Here is a 19,857-nt window from a genome sequence, read left to right on the forward strand (position 1 = left end):
CTTAAGACCCGTTGCCACTGATTTTCAGCCTCGTTCTTGCGTCGTTTGGTGTATCTCAGTCTTTTCTCCTTGTTTGTAAGGTGAACAGGTCTGGGTGTTCACCTGGACAAAAGACAGGAATGGAAATGCAATACAGAGGGTATTTACAGGAAGAGACAGTGCAGACTCCTTGAGGAAGCTTTGGTACTTCAATGTTTGCAGCAAGATGCTGTATAACTTCTGTAAGTCTGTGGTGGAGAATGCAATCGGTTTTGCAGTCATCTGTTGCAGGCAGCAGCATCAGAGCCAGTGACTCTAAGAAGCTGAACACGATAAAGAAGGCTGGCTCTGTGCTGAGGACTGCTCTGGAGCCCCTCGAACTGACTATGCAAAGAAGAAAGCTGCAAAAGCTGATCAACTTAATAAACAATGCTTCCCTCTACATAACATAGAGATCAAACAACAGAGTGTTCAGTCAGAGGCTTCTTCAGCTCCGCTGCAACATAGAAAGATCCCTTTTTGGGATTAATAAAGTATTATTTTGTATTTTATTCAATTAATTCTAATTAAGTTCAGTAAAAAAATTACTTCTGTTCAGCCACTTTTCCATGGCAACCATATCTGATAAGGCTTCAATGAACAGCAGATGGGTCATCCCTTCAGTTACGTGCCTTTTCATGCTTGACTTCTTCATAGATGTTAAGTGGCTCTGAAATGGTAATTTACAAAGATTGGACTGATAATGACTGAAAAAGCAGCTAACATCCAATGGAAAAACTCTGAAAGACCTTCAAAGAGCCTGGAGAACTATTGTCCAAGACCACTTTAAAATGTTAGAGGAAAGGCTGGATCCATGGAAGAAAAATATAAAGAAAAAAGAGGCGGCTCAAGAGTTTTGCACAGTACTGCTGGGAATCTCATGGCCTAAACTGGCGCAAAGACACAGTGCAAACAGATTGTGCAAATATCAAACAACATCAATGTTTTTTCAATCTAAATTCCAAGATTACTTCATTTTTTAGCATGAGGCCAGACTCCGGTCACAGCCAACATCTGAATACACCATTGCTCACTGAAAAATCGTAGACATCAGAAATGCACAAGAAAAATGAGCCCACGTACTCACAAGGCCCATCAAATAATTAACGGACGCGATGACTCAGCGTGGTCGCAGCACGGTAATTTTCTGAGGAGGCTGTCATATTTATTTAAGTAGGAAGCTAAGACTGCTGAAGTCCAGCCATGTCGTATGTTAGATCGTGTCAGATTGAAACCATGACACATTAAGCTGATACCCCCCCCCCCTCCTTGTTCGTCTCTCTCTGTAGAAGCAGGGTGGTCCTCATTCTGGCTCCAGTCTGCTATGTGTGCGTGTGTGTTTGTGAGACTGTCACAACAACATAACACCCCCCCCCCCCCCCCCCCACCCCCCCCCCCCCCGCGTAAAGTTCGTACATACACAATTATTCAGATTCAGACGTGCACATCCTGTGTGCCCGTATGCGTGCACACCACAACCTCTGTCCCGTCTGTAGGGACAGAACCAACAAGGCCGCCATTGACACTGACCCCAGCCACCATCCCATCTCTCCACCCCCCCAACCCCGGGCTTCATCACCCTCCCACGTCGCCTGGGCCCGCGCTGGCCACGGGGCCCAGAATGCGGTTCAGGTGCAGGACTCTGCTGTTTCCAATTAGTGGGGTATAAATTAGCATCACTCTCCCTTGTCCTCTCTCCAAACATTGCTGCCTCTTCATCCTTGTCGACCCTACACACTTCACTCTGCCTCTGACCTCCCGCCTGTATCCCTCTGACACATAAATTCACCTCCTTTATGGCTCTTGTCGGCAACCTCTGCACTCCACTAACTCATGCTCGGTGCCGTTAATGTGCTGTGCATTCGGAATAAAACCCTCCATTTTCAGTCAATGAGAGGATAAATCCAGCACTATACATCAAACTCTGAGAGGAATATAACTTCTGGTTTTACTGTACAGTCTGGTTACTGTAACTGTGATATTTTACAGATGACAAAGACACAACCCGGAGCATGCACTCCACGTTGCAATAAGGCGTTCACTGATAAGGCTCCACTGAGATTCAATTACTCCGTGAGAGGAAATGTAGCCTTATTCTTGGACTTATTACACAGCGTGTTTGTGAGCTTTTTCTTCCACAGGTCAGCCTGTTAAAGCGAGTGTTATTTTTCCAGGGCAGAGAGATCAGCTGCAAATAGGACCTGAGGTCACGCTGGCACTGAGAGTTCACATCTGTTCAAATAAATCCTCCACTGTGCCATCAGCAGTAAAAACACACACAGGCACACTATCCACAACACAAGAATGCAAGCAGTGGTGGAATGTGACCAAGTGCGTTCACTTTATTATGAATTCATACAATTAATAACCATACTGATGCCTGACACTTGCATATTATGCTGCACTCTTACAGCATGTTATATAAATGAATGATATTACAAAGCTCATTACCCGAAAAGTTGAGAAAAAATCTTAAACGTATAGTTTAACAATACGTAATGTCACAAATCTTCAATTTGATGGTAAACACACAAAGAAGTTGGGAGAGAGGCAACAATAGAGTGAAAAGTAACAGTGTTCTGGATGATTCTACAATCAGCAGATTAATTGGTGACATGAGAGGGTGTCAGAGTTGGGTATAAAATGGACATCCACCAAAGGTTTGGTCTTTCTAAGCAGAGAGGGGTCGTGGCTCACCACTTTGTGCCAAACTCGGTAAAAAAAAATCACCAGTAAGTTAAAGAAAAATGTTCTAAATCCAAGACAGCAAAGAAATTTGGTCTTTCAGCATTTACAGAGCAGAGTGTTATGAAAAGATTCTGACATTCTGAAGAAATTTCAGAGAGTAAAGGCCAAGGATGGAAACCCCTGTTAAATGCTCGTGACCTTTGAGCCCTCGGCACTGCGTGAGAAAGTGCCATGCCGCCATGATCAATATAACAAGATGGGCTCTGGAGTAAGTCGTAAAACCATTTCCACTCAACACAGTCTGCTTCTACATCCAGAAATGGAACCTGAATCTGTATTATGCAAGGAGGAAGCCATTGATCAATTCTGGACAGAAACATCTCTGAGTTCTCTGGACACAAGCTTAAAAGAAAGATGGAAAGAAAGATGGTGGCCATCTATTCTATGTTCTGATAAGTCCTCGTTTCAACTGCTTTTGGGAAAAAATGGCCATCTGGTTTTATGTGCAAAAGACTGCTATCAACTAAAGGTGCATCAGTGGCCATGGTATGAATGACTTGGATATATATCCATGGACACCACTGATGCAGAGGCGTGTATAGGGAGAGACATATGCTACCATCAAGTTCTAAGTGGTTAATTCAGCAAGACTATGCCAGACCTCATTCTGCATGACTAACAGCAGTCAGCCTTCATCGACACAGAGTGTGTGTGATTGACTGGCCTGCCTTCAAACCAGATCTGTGTTCTATTGAAAATATATTGAGAATCATAAAGAGGAGAATCAGACAACAACCACGGACTGTCGAGCAGCTGAAGTCTTGCATTCAGCAATAACAGATTCTTCTGGAAAACTACAACTACTGTCAGTATCAGTTCAAAAAGGGCGAATGACACAATGCTAAACATGACTCCATCCCAACTTTTTTTGAGTGTGTTGCTGGCATCAACTCCTTAGATTTGTTTATGCTGTCTAAATGCATTGAAGTTGGTCACTGCAGACACTGCAAACCCTTTTATTTAGGCTTGTGTCTGTTTAAATAAAGGTTCAAATGAATGAACAAATGACAGATTTAAGTTTTTGTTGCATTTAAAAAAATATTTGAAGTTTTCTTAAAATGGGGTTTGTATTTTTTTTTTTTTTATACCATACTGTAAGTTAATTTTTGTTAGTAATACATTTCCAAAAAACTCTTTACTACTAATACTTTTCAGGTTGGACTTCCTCCAGCACTGCATGCTTGTGTATAGACGACACTCAAAGACAAGTAAAAAGGTTCACGTCACCGAGAAAAAAAAAAGGAAACTAACAAGCAAGCAGCCTTATAATATTTCACCCATCACTTTTTCACATTCCTGACTTTGGCACCTGTCATGTGTGTGGTTTTCATTTTTTCTTTTTACAAGCTCACGGGAGGGAGGGAAATTTACAGAGCGTGTCCTCTCTAGGCCGTGCAGTGCTCACAAGGTGTGTGTGCGTGTGTATACGAGTCTATATACCTCTCCACCACTGCTACCAGCTCCAGAGCTGCTGCCACAGCCTTTTACAAAGCCCGGGACCTCAGGGTGCCCTCTGAGTTTTCTCTTTATGAGCTCTAGCTCATCCCTTGACTTGTAGAGAAAACAAGAACTGAGCAGGCTTTTATGGGACTTCTGGGGAAAAGAATAATAATAATAATAGAAAAAAGTTTTAACAGCTAGTTTGAGGCTTCTGCTCTGTGAAGGATGGCAGGAGATGAATGGAGGAGATTTAATTGTTGGCTGAAGGATTAGACAGAATGTTGCCCCATTTGCTGCACCCTTTGACCTTCATCTGCCTGGAAGATGCTAGAAAAATGTTGGAAAGAGGTGAAGCAGATAAAGATGAAGAGAAATAACAGGCAGGGACAAGGAGGGTGTGAGCTTTCCTCCACCAACACAAGCTTACTTAAGTGCGCTCCTCCTCCACGGGAGTCCCCAAGATAAACACGGCTGGTCATTTAACATCTTTCACCTCTTCCACTGACCTCAGATTATTCCTCCTTTTTCTCCCACTCTTCTCGTTCTCCTCCGCTCCTCTTTTTTACTTCCTTTCCCTCTCTACATCCAGATGTTTGGCCCAGCGGCAACAGCAGCAGCAGACGCGCTGAGAGCCAGGACCTGGGGCTAAGCGGTGGAGATCTCCAGCGTGGATTGGAATGCTGACCCTCAATCCATCTCCATCAGCGGAGACGCATTTGTTTGACTTGAGATGTGATTGTGTTTTCTCTTCCCCACACCTGCAGCTTCCTCTGAACCATGCTCCCCCACCCACCCAGTCCTCCTCCGGACTCTCGCTGATCAATTGCTTTAACTTGGAAAAACACCCATCCAGCTGCTACTGCTTTTCCTCATGTTTTATATTTTCTGCTGGTGTTCCTCCAGGGCTGACCTGCAGAGGAAGAGCTGCAGTTGTGTCTCTTTCTACAAGTATGTTAATCCAGCGCAGTCATGAAATGAAGCAGGCGCGCTCAGTCCACTGACAGCTCCTGTCTCCTTCTGCTGTTTGTTGTCACTTCTACTCTGATTGACTGCTGTGAAAAAGCAGACTTTTGGGGGAGTAGCGTTGCTATCAGAGGCAGCTCATGTGGGATCTGTATGAAATAATAAACTCTTGTCTGTTATGAGGGTGTTCTCTTCACCCGGAGTTGAGCAGGCATTGTGACTTTCAACAAACTGTGGTTTCGTGCAGATCCAACATTTCTCTTGTCTTTGAATTTATCATGCAGCAAACCCACTCTCATTAGTCAACGGCACTCAGCAAGTTGTAGTGTCTAATTCTGCAGGGCTGCCCAAACTTATCACCCTCCATTTCAACATGGTCGGCTACCCTGTTGCTGCAACTCTCTCATGCTGTTCCAGACATCTGACAACAGCCACATTTATTTATTGACTTCATTTCGCTCAGGGGGCAGCCTTTACAGCTCCCCCGAGTGATACAGAGTTAATGTAGAGCTGTTCATTGCTCTTGAGTGTTTTTTCACTCCTCCTACTCCTCTGCCACCACCTCCTCACCCTGCTTTTAAACTGTTCCTAAGTGTTTAAACACCCGGGTAATGACGTTCTGTTGTGGAAGTGAAAAACCATGTGGGATAAAAAAAAGGAAAACATCCATGTGGGCTTTTACCCCCGAGGAGAGAGTGAACCACCAAGGATGGGATAAGAGTGAGGAAGGCCCTGTTAATCAAAATGAATGAGCACCTCTCAGGGCCCTTGTGCCGACGAGGCCACAGAGGAGCTCTTCCCATGCAGCTCTGGGTGTAAAGAGAGCTCCAGACACTGCAGCACAAACACAGCCAGCAGCAAACCCAACTCTTACTTCCTGTTTGCTCTGCTTCCCTGCATCATATTGACAGCAGGTCTGAAGACCTGAGTTAAATGTTTACATTTCAAAACTGTCGAGGTAGACATGGTTACAATATTATTCTTATGAATTGTTACTGCTTTACAGTTTGGAAAGATTTGCATTCACATATTTACTCCTTTGACATTCGAGCCATTTTAATGAATTATTTGATTTTCTGATTTTTTTTGTAATCCAATTTCACTTTTCTGTAAAAATGGTAAGAGCTTTTATTAGTTTAAACTTTATGTTTATTGAGCTTGTTGAATACCTTTAAAACCCTTTCAATGCACAATTTTGAAGTGTTAAAACTGATATTCAAATTTCTTGAACTCCTTTAATAATATATAGATATAAAATGACAACTGACTAGAATTGCATGGACAAAACAAAACAAAAATCAACTGTGATGGCCACAGTTAACTATGGGTAACTAGGCAGCTAACTAGGCAGCTAACTATGGGTAGTTCTATTTTGATAATCAAATTAGCCCATGAAAAACAAAGCCTAACAACGGTTGCACTAGCTGATACATCACATATGTGTGTGTGTGTATATATATATATATATATATATATATATATATATATATATACTGGAGATCACTGTAATCAGATGTGTCATAGCTTACACCAGCAGCTAGCTTCTGGTTTAGCTTCAAAATTTGGAAGCAACTGAGAAGGAAGTGTAGGGCTTGTTTTGTCCAGTGGTAACAAAATTCTTCTACTAGCATCTTTAAAGCTCATTATATGACAAGCGTTATTTGTGAAATGCGAGTTATCAATCTAGGCTATGCTAACCTAGTAGCAAACTACTTGCATTAGCTTCATAGCAAATGTCCACATTTGAAGGTGGTTCTGATTTTCTCATCCAACTGTAAAAGGCAGGTGAATATTTTATTTTCCCTAATATCAAAAAATTTACAGAAAAACATTTATCATGTCAAACATCATTTGGAATGGGTGACTTCTGTTTTTCCCTTCTACCAAGCTGTAATAAGCTCCCCTCAGCATTACTTATTTTAATCTGCATTCAGGGCAATGCAAGCCTGACTTGAATAAAATGGGATTGCCAAAATATTAAAGCTGAACTGTAATTTATGTATGGCATCTTGGGAAGATCCAGTTATACATTACTTTGCCATATGTATAACGATGAAATTAACGATGGAAAAAATTAATAGAGATGCAAACACAGAACTTTGATTTACACCATATGGCAGCATGGATTCAAGAATTTTAACACAGCGACCCTGGCTCGATTCCAGGGACATTCCTTTAACCTGTTCTTTCTTGTTTTTTTGTCTGTTACTTTTGTTATAAGTCACTGTTGGGTTTGGTTTAAGATGCTGTTTTTACTCTCACTTTAAGTCTCAGTTGGTTAAGCCAAAATAAATAAATGAATGAAAAATGATATAAATCCTTGATTTGGTGTGGACACTACAAATAGTTGGGTTTTTTTCAATAAGGAAAATATATTAATTGGTAAGCCAGAAACATAGTGGTTTAACATAGCAAAATACAAGGAGAACCTGCCGTGTGTGTAGACAAAAATGTAATGTAATTCTATGAACTTGAAAACACAACAAATCATATGTGCATGTGATTCTACATAAATGAAAACAGAGTTGTGAATATCGTATTGCATTTCTTCTTGTAGCTCGCTATAAATGCTACGCGCTGGAACTTTAAGCACACCAGTACTGTTCCCACTGACCTTCATGCACTGAGTCCTACCTGAGAGATGATTGCTAAAGCAGAATACTGCTTGTCATTAAATGACTTTTAAGAATATCCGGCTGTTTTCTCTTTTTGAGACATATTTTGCAGCAGAGAGTCAGTTGGAGAGAGTTTTCATCCGAGTAACCTCAAGAAAAGACTAACTAAACACAAGTGAAATATGAGCTCTATTATTTTATCCAAGATAGTCTGATTAGAATGTGAGTGTGAGTCTTTATAGGCTAAACAAAGATCATTTTAACTTGGAGGAGAAGAGCAGAAATTATCTAAATCATTTCATTAAAAGAGCCATAATTATTGGTGGCTATGGATTACATTACCCAACAGTTGTTATTGCATTGCAGTCCTCAGCCTTCTGAGGCTTATCATGATTTTGTGTTTTTCCTTTTCAGCTGATTGAATTTAGGCCCTCTCTGTGTCTCTCCTCTCCCCACTGCTGCTCTTATAGAGCGCCTTCAACTCAGCAGCTTTTTCAAATTTGGGGCTTGCAACACTCAGCCAAAAGCCGCAAATTACCCCCCTCTAGCAGCAGCGAATTAGGAACAATTTTGTGTTAGCTATAAAAAAAAGAGCGAGCGAGAGAGAGCGAGAGAAGTAAGGGGAAAATATAGCTTACACCAGGGACCACCAACAGCGGCAACATGGGATGAACGGCTCGTCAGCCGACAGTTTGGGTGGCAGGGCGGTGCTAGAAAACAGCCCAAGTGATCTTCAGAGCAATCAATCCTATCATATCACATCTACATAGAGCGGCATAACATCCATTACCAGACACAAAGGCCTGAATTAGTGGATTTATATTGCTGTTACAGGATGTTTGCAGGCCTGTGAATTGGCTTTACAGTTCCCTGAGCACACAGAGACCTGCAGCTATGACTCTGACAGCCTTGCAGCACCTTACGACGTTATTCACTCTGGTGACACTAAAGGGGTAGGCATCCGTATGAGGGGACAATTCACTGCCTGGAATTTTCATTCTGTCTTTCGAGGAGGGTGGGATTTTTTTATTTCCCCCCACGCTATGCGGTTGGTCCTTTACTCAGAGCATTAATATAGAAAGGGGCCTTATTCTTGTTTCTTACAAAGCGTGAGGTTTGGCATGCCCACTTAATCTGCTTCCCCTGAGCCAATCCATGTTTTTCCCATTCTGGCACCCTTTTCTATTCCCTTTTAAAATCCATTTCCAAGTTGTAATATGCCACTGCAGACGTTATTGAGGGGAGAAAACCAAATGTAATGGGGGAGAGAGGTAAAGCGAGAAAGTGTGGACAAAGACAGAGAGGTACGGGCTGTGAGGTAGGTTTCCAGCTATTAACTGGCTGGTTTTCATGCTTATCCTGCTCTTCAGGGTGAGGCCTGGTGTGGACGGCAGACCACTTTGTCTTGCTCTGAGATCAGACGGAGTGGTCGGGCCGCAGCCAGGTTGGGGTTACTTTCTCTCATTAGGCCGTACACCGACCACCAGGCCATGGACTGCACAACTGTAACAAGAGCCTCCACGATTATAGCCTGACCCCTCTCTGACACATATTGGCCCAGAAGTTAATTGTGTTTCCTGCTCTCCTTTTGATTAAATGACATTGAGTTTTAAGTCTTTGTTTGTACGGCTAATGGCTCTCATTTAGTGCAATAAGTGGTTTAGGGGCTGCTGTGGGTGACATCACGCAGTTGCCGTCTTTGATCTCAGGCCTGTAAGAGGAAAGCAATTCTCTTGGTGATTGGAGAACTTCTACCTGCAGTGCATACCACTCATGCTGACGCCCATGCTGGCGTGTGCCTCTACACAGAAAAATCCTTGAGAGGGGATGTTGTGGTAATGCCAACCTCCATGGGCAGGGCAAGGGCATGAGGTCGCCAGCTGCAGAGCAGAAAAGCACCAGGGATAAAGAAAATGAGGACTGCTTTGATGGTTTGTGGTAAAAGAAGCAAGAAGGAGCCACAGTAAATAAGCATAGAATTTCATACAACTTTGGATATAAATGCAAATTAACATGTTTTTTCTCTATCACCTACAAATTCATTCAGTCATCATTCATTTTCCATACCGACTTCATCCCATTCAGGTTCGTGGGAGGGCTGGAACCCTTCCCAGCTTGCTTTTCCCAGTCATTGTGCAAAAACGTCAGGGTGTGCACTGGACAGACCAACAGTCTACCACAGGGCCATCATCTATACATTTTTTATGTAATGTCCAAAGTTATTGAACATTATTAAATTTACCCCAAAGACAACTACGGCTGGTCTTTACAAATATCTAGTTGCAGAAACGTTGGCAACAACTTTGACTGTTCTTTGAAGTTTGCTGGGGTACTTTTTGTAAAGAGAGATTTCAGTTTTTCAGGACTCGTTGCTGTCCAGTTTAAAATTGTCCACATTTTTAACCACTGTTAGACCTGTTTTTCTTACTGTAGGTAAAACATCTTTCTGGAAAAGGTCAGTAATCTAGTAACATAGTTTTCCTTTAAGAGAAATAAAGTTTTTTCAGTACCCTGTTTTTTTTTTTATTTGATAATTTCTTTGATATATTCCATAGCCAGATGCAGAAAAGCATTCTCACAGCACAATAGAACATCTACCATGTTTTACTGTATACAGGCTTTTATTTTCCTTACGGGCTTTATTTTGGGTGTACTTCATTCCCAAAGAGCTCTACATTGGTTTCCTTTGTTCATGGAAGACTATTCCAGAGATATTGTGTGGCTTTTGTGTAAGTGTTTTTTTTTTAAAGAAACTTACATTTTATCACCACTTCAACCCAATTTCATGGCTGAGCACATAATGGTTGGCCCTCAGCAGTTCATCAATAAATGCTTAAAAAATGTCACTACGTTTCTCATTTACATGTCCCCTCCTCTATGCTGAGACTCTGCTTATGTGATGACGTTCAAGTGCCATGTGGACACTGCATGATGACGATATATACGAACAAAGTCTTTTTTATGATTGTTTACATGCAGAGCTGAGTCGATCTATGGTTACAGGTCAATCTGCCCTTTTCATTGGAGCAGAATCAAATAATTGGACATCGACGTATGTCCAAAGCCGTGACACTGTGGACTGTATCATCATCATACACATGTTGCTGAATTCATTGTTGTCAAATGGTGCGGTGCTTATAAAATCAGGATTTTATTAGAGCAGAGTGATAGTCTGGAAATAAGGTTTGGCAACAATAGGTTTACACGTAGTCTTCTCCATTACAGTTTCTGACGCTATTAGCCTCCTGAGAAAAACGAAGAAAAATACACGAGTGAGAGACGCTTTAATGGGCATTCGGTGGGTTATTATAGAACTTTGGAGCAAGGTCCATTTGAGTCATGTTGTGTGTATGCACGTTGATCACCAAACAGCATTATCTGGGTGTGTTAGTCTAGTTTTGAATTGCAATTTCGGTCAGACTAACATGTTTACATGCATTTCAAAAGTCCGATTATGGTTAAATTAACATAATCATTTGTTTTTTTCTCATGTCATGCAAACGATGTTTAGTGTTGCACATTGTTGACTTATAAGGATGTTGGTGGATGGAAAATAGCATTAGGCTACTGTGTCTTACACATGACACCATAGGATCCATAGGAGCCATCTGTTTTCAGCAGTCTTTACACTTTTTCTTTTCATTGACTCTGCTCTCACTTGACAAAGCTTAAGGTTACGAGTTAAAAGTTTATGGTTAGAGTTAGAATGAATATGCATACTAAGAACATTCATGCATTGCTGTTTTAATGACGTCACACTGATGAGTCCCTGCACAAAATCACAACCGACCTGCTGCAATTTCCCAATTTTGAACCTTGAAATGTGACACTATTTTTGGACATTTTGGACATGCGGACAGATGTATCTATTACAAATTTTCTGGCGAGACTGAGTTTGCCACTTTCAGCGGCGGTGTTTTCTGTGGCCTTAGTCTTATGTGCACCATATGGTGCAGGCTGACATCACAACTCTAGGTCCATCCAAGTCAGCCTGAAGTTCTTTAGAAGTATCGCTTTGTGCATTTTTTCCATAATCCCCTCCAACACTCACAGACCTCTATCATTTAGTTTTTTTCTCATCAACACATTCTGGAAGGGTCTTAACAGTTTTATGACCAAGGAATTTCTTGATAACGCAGCAAGCAAATGGGGATTTCAGGTTCTTTGGCAATTGCGTTGTTTTCTTTTAAACTGTGTCTTTTTGATCATAGCCTTCCAAATGCTCCCACAGGGCTCTGTTGTTTTTTTTACCACTGCGAGAAGGAAACTAAAATCATTCATCCTCATCTTTTACGCAGTAGAATTATCTTTTATTAGTTACAGGTTAATGCAGGTTATATGAACTCTGATAAATAAGCACATCTGAGTCCTCTTAGTTCTTCCTTTTGTTCGTGGATCTCATTCAAAAAGGGTCCCAGTAATTGTGTTGAGTTGTTTTTTTGCACATATATTTCTTATTTAACTGTGGAAGGAATTTATGTTGTTTGTTGTTCACATTCCCCAAATTGAAAAAAAGGAACAGGTTCTATAAAACAGGTTTGCTAGCACCGATTCCTGAAATTACTTTTATGTTTACAACTCAGGTGTGCCAATAATTCTGACAAGAGCTGAATCTGCATTAAAATCTTAAATGAAAGGGTGGATTTTCCTTCGATGCCTGCTGGTGCTTGGCTGACAAACACAAGTTATGGTTTGAGGAAAAGAGGAGAATATCTTAAGAGGTTTAAGATATTTCAGTTTATTTGGAAATTAATAATCCACTGAGATCAAGTTAACAAGTAGCCTGAAATATTTAGATAAGTCTCAGACATATTTTTTGTTCCCTTCTCTCGAAGCATCATCAGATCATTTACTTAGTTTGTTTTCCTTCTCTCCACCTTTCCTTTTCCCAATCCTTGCTTCTTTTCATCTTGAGTTTATTGTCCCCTCTACCCCCAGCTGTAGATCTCTCCTCTCCCTCTATTTTCTCCCACTCCCAGCGAGCGCGTGGCTGAGGTGTGAGATCATTCTCCTTCTGGGTGGCTTTCCTGCTATATGTCACTGTCATCTGTTGGCACTGTGACTTGAGGGGGGGTCCCTTTTCCAAAAACGCACCGCACTCTGCTTCACCACCCTGTGCATAATAAATTCTTGGGCACGAGACCGGAGAGGGGTGTACCAGCGGAGCAGCGTGTTTTACTGGGCTTGGCAGGGTAACACGTAGGCCGGTGAGAGGAGGAGAGGAGGGGGCGGCGCAAGAGGAGGGGTGGAAGATTTATAATTGAATAACTCCCTAAAGCAGGGCAGCGGGGACTGGCCCTGCCAGGAAAAGCAAACGCCAAGGAGCAAGCGAGGCCTGTGGAAGTCAGCCATTAAAGTGAGAGGAGAGAAAACCTCAGCTGTGATATGCCTCAGAAGAGAGGTGTGAGATTTACTTATGATAACTGAAAAACCACAACACCTAAAGCCTTTCTGCTCACCAAGCCCTGAATCTGGAGCCGCACCAGCCATCATTTCAAATGCTGTAGCAAATGCAAGCCAGGTTAAGTTTATCCGTTACAGTTCACTGATCTGGTGAAGCCTTCTGTCTTTTAGGCCCTTCATAAAAGTCTTCTCAGGACACTCTATAGAGACCCAAAGTGGACTGGTACTATATTGAGATGGATGACGGCAATTTTAGAGTATATTCCCACTAATAAAAGGTGACAAGTAAAAGAAAATGTATCCAGTTATCTACAGTTAACTATTATATGAAAATAATACATGGTGAAATTAACTCATTGCAGCTCACAGTGGGACAACTGTTTAACCCATGATTTGCATTCTTGGCAGCCAAAAACCTTTTTTTAAAAAAACAACACACACGTGAGGAGAATTCATTTCAAATGATGCGTTTCAAACAACACAGTCGCATTGTTTTTCTTGCCCTCGCTGAACTTACAGGGCTTGTCCCAGAATGCACCGCTCGCCCGTCTTTGCTGTGGAGGCAGAAGGAGTGAAGGCAGCGAGGCGGGGTGCTCCGCGAATGAGTTTATCTTGCCTGTTTGGCTTGGCGTTTGGAAGTGGAGAATGGAAGCATGGCACAGCAGCAGCGTTAGGCATGGATGGAACTCTGACCGAATCGACTCACTTTTCCCAGAGAAACCAGCTCCACGTCAGAGATATGAGCAGCACCGATCATCCGTGTGGAACTGAGCGGAAACCCAGCAGTGTTGCAACATGGCATGCACCACTGACACATAAATGTACATTCATCACGTACACTTATGTGATGAATCATCTTTTATGTGACACTGATTCAAATTCTCTGTGGCGACATATTGAGTGTGAAACTTCAGCCCTTTGTAACAAACTCTTGAGTGGTTTTGCAGATTACATTGAATTTAACTGAGGGCACGCAGACCTCACCGAAGACCAAACGGTTTGGGTGGAAAGCAGTAAAATTACGTGGGTAATTATTTCTAAAAAACTGTTTTTCACTTACGAGGGAAGACTCAATAAAGCATGTCACACTTAATGAGGCAGAAGAGGAAAAAGGAAAGTAAAGAGACTAAGCAGTTTACTGGCAAATTTTTGCCTCCTTTGGGATGGAAAACTGATGTGCAGTTATAGCTACACACACACATAATTAGACACATTATTTTATCAGGTGCACTGGCTACCTTTCCCTCTAACAAAAAAAAAAAGAAAGAAAGACCCTGACTGGCCAGTCGCACTCTGCAACACTGTTTGTCTGCTTCAGTTTTTCTTCTCTTGGCTCTCCACTGGCAAAAAAACCCAAAACTAATTAAGATAAAAACATTTCTTCTTCTGATGGATTATTAACTCTTCTGTGCCTTAGTTATCACTAAAGGCTAAAAACACATGGGTGTAAAAAAATATTTCTCACTATTAATGACTCCCTGTGTTTAGAGTCCATTTTCAGCTCGCAAGCAGAAACCACAGAAGCTAAATAAAATTTTGGTTTAAAATGATGTTTTCTGAGGCCGAGGTGATGCTTAACCACAGCTCTCGCCAGACTGTTTAAGATTATGGATACAAATGTTATACACTGAGAAAAATAAAGAAAGACTCATTTCAGATTGGATTAAATCCGAGTTGGTAAAATTCCCACAACAGAGGGAAAAGAAAAGAGAGGAGAATCAACCTGAAAGTGAGCTCTTCCTTTCCGAAGCCACCCCACAGGTTTCAAACTGTTCTTTTTCTTTTTTTCACTGGGTGCTTAACATCGGTGTGACCACCAGCAACGTCCAAGAGCTTCGGCGAGGTGATCCACCTAAAGCAGACCGAATGGAAGTCAACACTTCCATGCTGTGAAGCCTGGGAGACTTGGAGTGATGGGACTGAAATTTAACAAAGGAAGGAACAATAAATCGGATGTTTGAAATGAGCAGGGTGCAGAAATATGTGGCAGGTTTTCATTTAACCCTGTGTGAATACTGATTCATTCAGTGTGTGTTCAGGTCGAGTCGCAGAGAGTCCGCTTACCCAAACTCTTTGTTTGAGGTTCAGATTATGGTCGACTGAATCGATCTTGGTTGGGTTTAGATTTCAAGCACATCGAAATAAAGTCAAAATAAGAAGGAAGTTTTATAGTAGGGGACTTATTTGTTGGGGGTATTTTCACTGCCACACAAGACTTGTTTTTGGCTGCTTACCCCATCTCACTGAGTGACTTATCATTTAAACTGCATCACTTTTTTTTCTTTTTTAATTAAAAAAAAAATCCAGTCCGCTGAAACAAGTCATTTAGGTTGAATTGTTATTATTAGAATTTTTTTCTTCTTTTTAGGAAAAAAAAAGAAGCGAGCCAAGATGTTCTTGACCTATAACTCTATAACGATATCATACAAGGCTCTTTGGTGGGAACTTTTGGGGCTAAAATGAGCAGATCCATTCACGTGAAAATGTGTCGTGCAGATTTTCTCGCGGGAACGTGTGTGTGTGTGTGTGTGTGTGGCCCTGCAGAAAAATGCAATTAAAGGCATGTACATTTTCAGGGGTTTAGCGATCAAGACGACACACACACACCTGACAGACATTGAGAGCTAATCGACCCTTTAAATACTTTCTGTGAGCTCCATCAGCTGCAGTTAGCTTCAGATCTTTGTCTTTCCTGTTTCTCGGTAATAGCCAGAGCTCCAACACCGACCTTGGCCTTGATGCGCAGGGTTTCTCGAACGTGGTGCATTCTTTTGCCCCCCCTCCATGGCTTTCGAAATGGATTAAACTCCTTCTGTTTCTGCGAGTTTTCTTATTTGTTTACCCGTATCAAATATCTAAAACATATTGCTGACTCTCAACCACTAAAAATCACATTTTCACGGATGTGAATCTTTCCTTTGATACTCTTTCGGAGACACGAAGCTTTCCAGGGGGCGAGTGCGCCTTAAAGGCCTGACAGTCTTCATCTTCGTCACTGCCTTGAATCCAGTCTTTCTGCCTCATTCTTTCAACTGTTAAAACGCGTGGCTTTTAAAGAACTCTGCTCCTGTTTTGATCTGATCGATGAATCCAGCGCAAAAGGCCAAACTCAGGTCAGTTCTCCTGATCATCACCAAAAGCTGCATATTCTCAAACACATTTGTTCAAAATACAAGTGAACGCAGTGTTTAAATATTGAACTTTATTTATTTTTCCAGAAACAGATATAGGAAAACTCGTCATTTAAATATCTAAAGAAAAGATCATAGTTCGTGATCAAAACGAAAAAAGCGCCTGCTGAAGGATTTTTTTTATTATTATTTATTATTTATTTATTTATTTTTTTGTCATTAAGGTGTAAAGAAGGGAGAGTTTCTAACCTATCTACAACATTCTGGTAAAATGTCAATTTTCCACTGTTGGAGAAACTGTTAAATTCCTGTTAAAAATGTCTCTGTTACCTGAGAAAAACATCAGTTTAAAGTCTGGTTGTGAAGGGATTATTCGTTATTAGTGTTAATGTGTTTGGCCAGCTCTCCGGTGCCACGCTGAGTCTGTAGTTTCTGGTACTGCTGGTGTAAACTGAGGAAGTGCGGAGACGCCGCCGGATGGAAGAGCGCGGGGGAGACGTAGGCAGCGCTGGAGGTCAGAGGAGGGGAGTAACTGCTGCACTGGGCCGGGGAGAAGATGTCGAGGCCCGGCTGCGACTGCAGGAAAGCCTTGGCTGTGAGGGCGCTGCGGGAGAAGAAGCTGGACAAAGCCGGCAGGATGCTGCTGACAGGTGGGATGGCGGCGGGGCCGCACGGAGAGGGTGCGTGGGGATGGAGGTAGGGGTAAATCTCCAGACCGGGCAGCTGCAGAGCCGCCGTGCCGATCCCGTAAGCCCCGTGGGCAAAGCCGTGCAGCCCGCTGGGCTCCAGGTGCTGCTCCTTGAGCGGATCGAAGCGAAAATGCTGCCGCTTGAAGCGCTTCCTCCGTCGCAGGAAACTCCCGTTTTCGAACATGTCGGAGGAGTTGGGGTCCAGCGTCCAGTAGTTCCCTTTCCCGGGGTTTCCGGGCTCTCTTGGCATCTTTACAAAGCAGTCATTAAGCGATAGATTGTGTCTGATAGAGTTCTGCCAGGCTGGGAATTTCTCCCGGTAATAAACGAAGCGGTGGCTGATGAAGTCACAGATCTCGCTGAGGGTGAGGCGCTTTTTGGGGCTCTGCAGAATGGCCATCGTGATCAGAGCGATGTAAGAGTATGGGGGCTTGACAGACGCGGGGCTTTTGGTTTTAGGAGAAGGACACGCCGGTGAAGGGCTGTAGGTGTCCCGGTCTTCACTCCGGCCGCTGGAAGTCTCCGCGTTGCGCTCCTGCTCGCTCCGAGACCCATCCGGTGGTAGGAGCCGCTCCTCTCCGCTGTCTTTGACTCCTTCCCCCACGACGTCGATAACAATATCCTCCATGACAGTATCTTCCGAACCCAATGTCATAGTAGATGCCCGTGGGTTAAGCCAAGACCACCTGGCAACAGGTGGGTGACAGCTTTTCTCCGAAGTGCGATGAGCAGAACTTTACACGCGAACCATTTCCGTTCACAGCAAAAGTACAAATCCGCAAGTCCAGATCCCGTTTCTCAAAAAGAATCGCACCCTGTGGACCGCAAAGCATCAGCGCAGATCAGCGCTTTTGTTTTCGGTGCCTTTAAGTGCGAGGGATTGCGCGCACAACGTAAAAGTGCGTGCGTCCTCGGAGATGTCCAGCATCATCTGTGATCACTGCTGCTTTCCTGCGGGTCGGCTGGGTGTGATGTCACGAGGAAAAGGCTCCTGACCAATGAAAGTGACGCTAAAGACCGAGAAGGCCCGCGAGCCATCCAGTGCGCTCTCATCCTCAGCGCGTCGGTGCCAAGTGGACGCGGACATCAGAGATCCATTGGGCAATTAAGGCGGAATCATTAGGTTAGTCTCAGAGTTGCAATAACAGGGATGAGTTAAAGAGGTCGGCGGGACAACACGAGAGTCTAATCATCTTCTGGAGGAACGTGCCCGATAACTTTGGAAATCTCTGCGCTGCCTTTTATGGCTTTATTTTCCAAAATGTGCTCTATTTTTATACCTTTTGCCTGCAGAAGCAACCTTGAGGATACTTTGTTGTAAAAATCCACAAAGAACAGCTGATAATTAACCACAAACATATTAAATATTAATATTAAATAAATAAAAAATACCCGTTTTATATAAAATCTCAAATAACGGTCAGAATCTCTCTATTTGGGGGGTGGGGGGGTGGAAAGTAACACTAAAACAACATTTCTTTTCATTCACTGATGTCCTCACATGACTTTGTGGACACACTAACACCATTCTGAAATCAAAGCGCGAGTGGGGAAAATCCCCGAACACCTCTACGTGAGGCTGGGATTTAAGCCTTAATCCCCCCCCCCCAAGACTCCGGCAGCCGCACTTTATGCACACACTTGGCTCACAATTACACGTTTTCAGACGTGCAACAGAGAATAAAAACGGGAATGACTGACTTTACGCTGCTGTGAAAATAATAATTTGTTGCCCGCGTGGGGCTGGAGAAACTGTGTGTTTTACCGAATCTCCGTCTCTCCTTTCTCCCGTCAGCGACACATCACCGCGCGTGATAATGGACAAATAAATCGTATTTGATCTTAAATCTGCACAAACTGAAACTGTTGCGCCCTCTGCTCTCCTTTTCAGCACAAACCTATCATATTCCGCCATAACCCCCGCCAGATTATCTTCTTAAATAAGTGGCCAGTTGAAGGGAGGATGCTGATATCTGGATGAAAGTAGAAGATTTTCACTTGCTCAGACATAAAAGAGAAGGTAGGAGAGGAGGGCGCTTTTGGTATTGTTAGGAGGCCTCTGGTTGTTTGTGTTTAATGATGGAGCCCTTTGTTGGGGATTCCCATATTTCCTGCCTCTAATCGTATTGATAGCCCAGGGCAGAGGACGTTTGGGCCCGGACTGGGTGGGCTATACGGTACCAGAAAAGCTGCAGATGATTTCCCAAATTCATCGCGCATGTCTTCAGATTGGAAACAGGCCCCGTGCGCGTTGTGTGGTTTCAACAAGGCAAGAGCAGGAGCGTCAAAATCACTATAAACGCTGAAGGTATGAGTTGACGTTCTGGACTCAGTTCTTGGGGACCGATGGTGGACAGGACTTTCTTTCTTAGATGCGCCAAGCCGAGGTCCCCCGGCTGGTGTTGAGTGTTTCCCGATGTTACATTCACGGCCTCGACTTCTTTATTTTTTGTGTGCTTTATTTCTAGTAATGTCGTAAGAAGCACGCAGTCATAAAAGCTATGCAACATTAAATTTGGAGCTAGGTCTTTGGTGCTTTTCTTCCTCTCCCTTTTTTTATTAATATGATTCAGAATATGGAAACGTTCAAACCAACAAGGCCCTCCTTTAATTCACGAGGAGCTTTACGCACATTTTAACAATAACAAATGCGCTATCTTACAAAAACGGCCATTGTGGACGTTTTATTTGTTCTGTATCGCAGATGGGAGAGACGGCAGCCAGCAAGGACTCGGTGTAATAACATCATTTGGCAGAGAGTGAGCCGGCCTGGGGGATCTTTGGATCAGTCTGGATGAAGGAGAACCGCAGGTCAGACGAAGCTCTGTTCAGTGTTTTCTCATCTCAGTG

General features: G+C 42.9%; 1 protein-coding gene across 1 annotated transcript; it reads right to left on the bottom strand.

Moving 5' to 3' along the window:
• Positions 1 to 16,457: 16,457 nt before the first annotated feature.
• On the bottom strand, positions 16,458 to 17,901 carry foxd7 (forkhead box D7). Its single transcript, XM_072368738.1, has one exon. The coding sequence runs from the start codon at positions 17,660 to 17,662 to the stop codon at positions 16,688 to 16,690; it is 975 nt and encodes a 324-aa protein (XP_072224839.1). The 5' UTR covers positions 17,663 to 17,901; the 3' UTR covers positions 16,458 to 16,687.
• Between the last annotated feature and the right edge of the window lie 1,956 nt (positions 17,902 to 19,857).

This window comes from Leuresthes tenuis, unplaced genomic scaffold, assembly GCF_036924035.1.
Source record: "Leuresthes tenuis unplaced genomic scaffold, fLeuTen1.0.hap1 SCAF_17, whole genome shotgun sequence".
NCBI classification, from domain to species: Eukaryota; Metazoa; Chordata; class Actinopteri; order Atheriniformes; family Atherinopsidae; genus Leuresthes; species Leuresthes tenuis.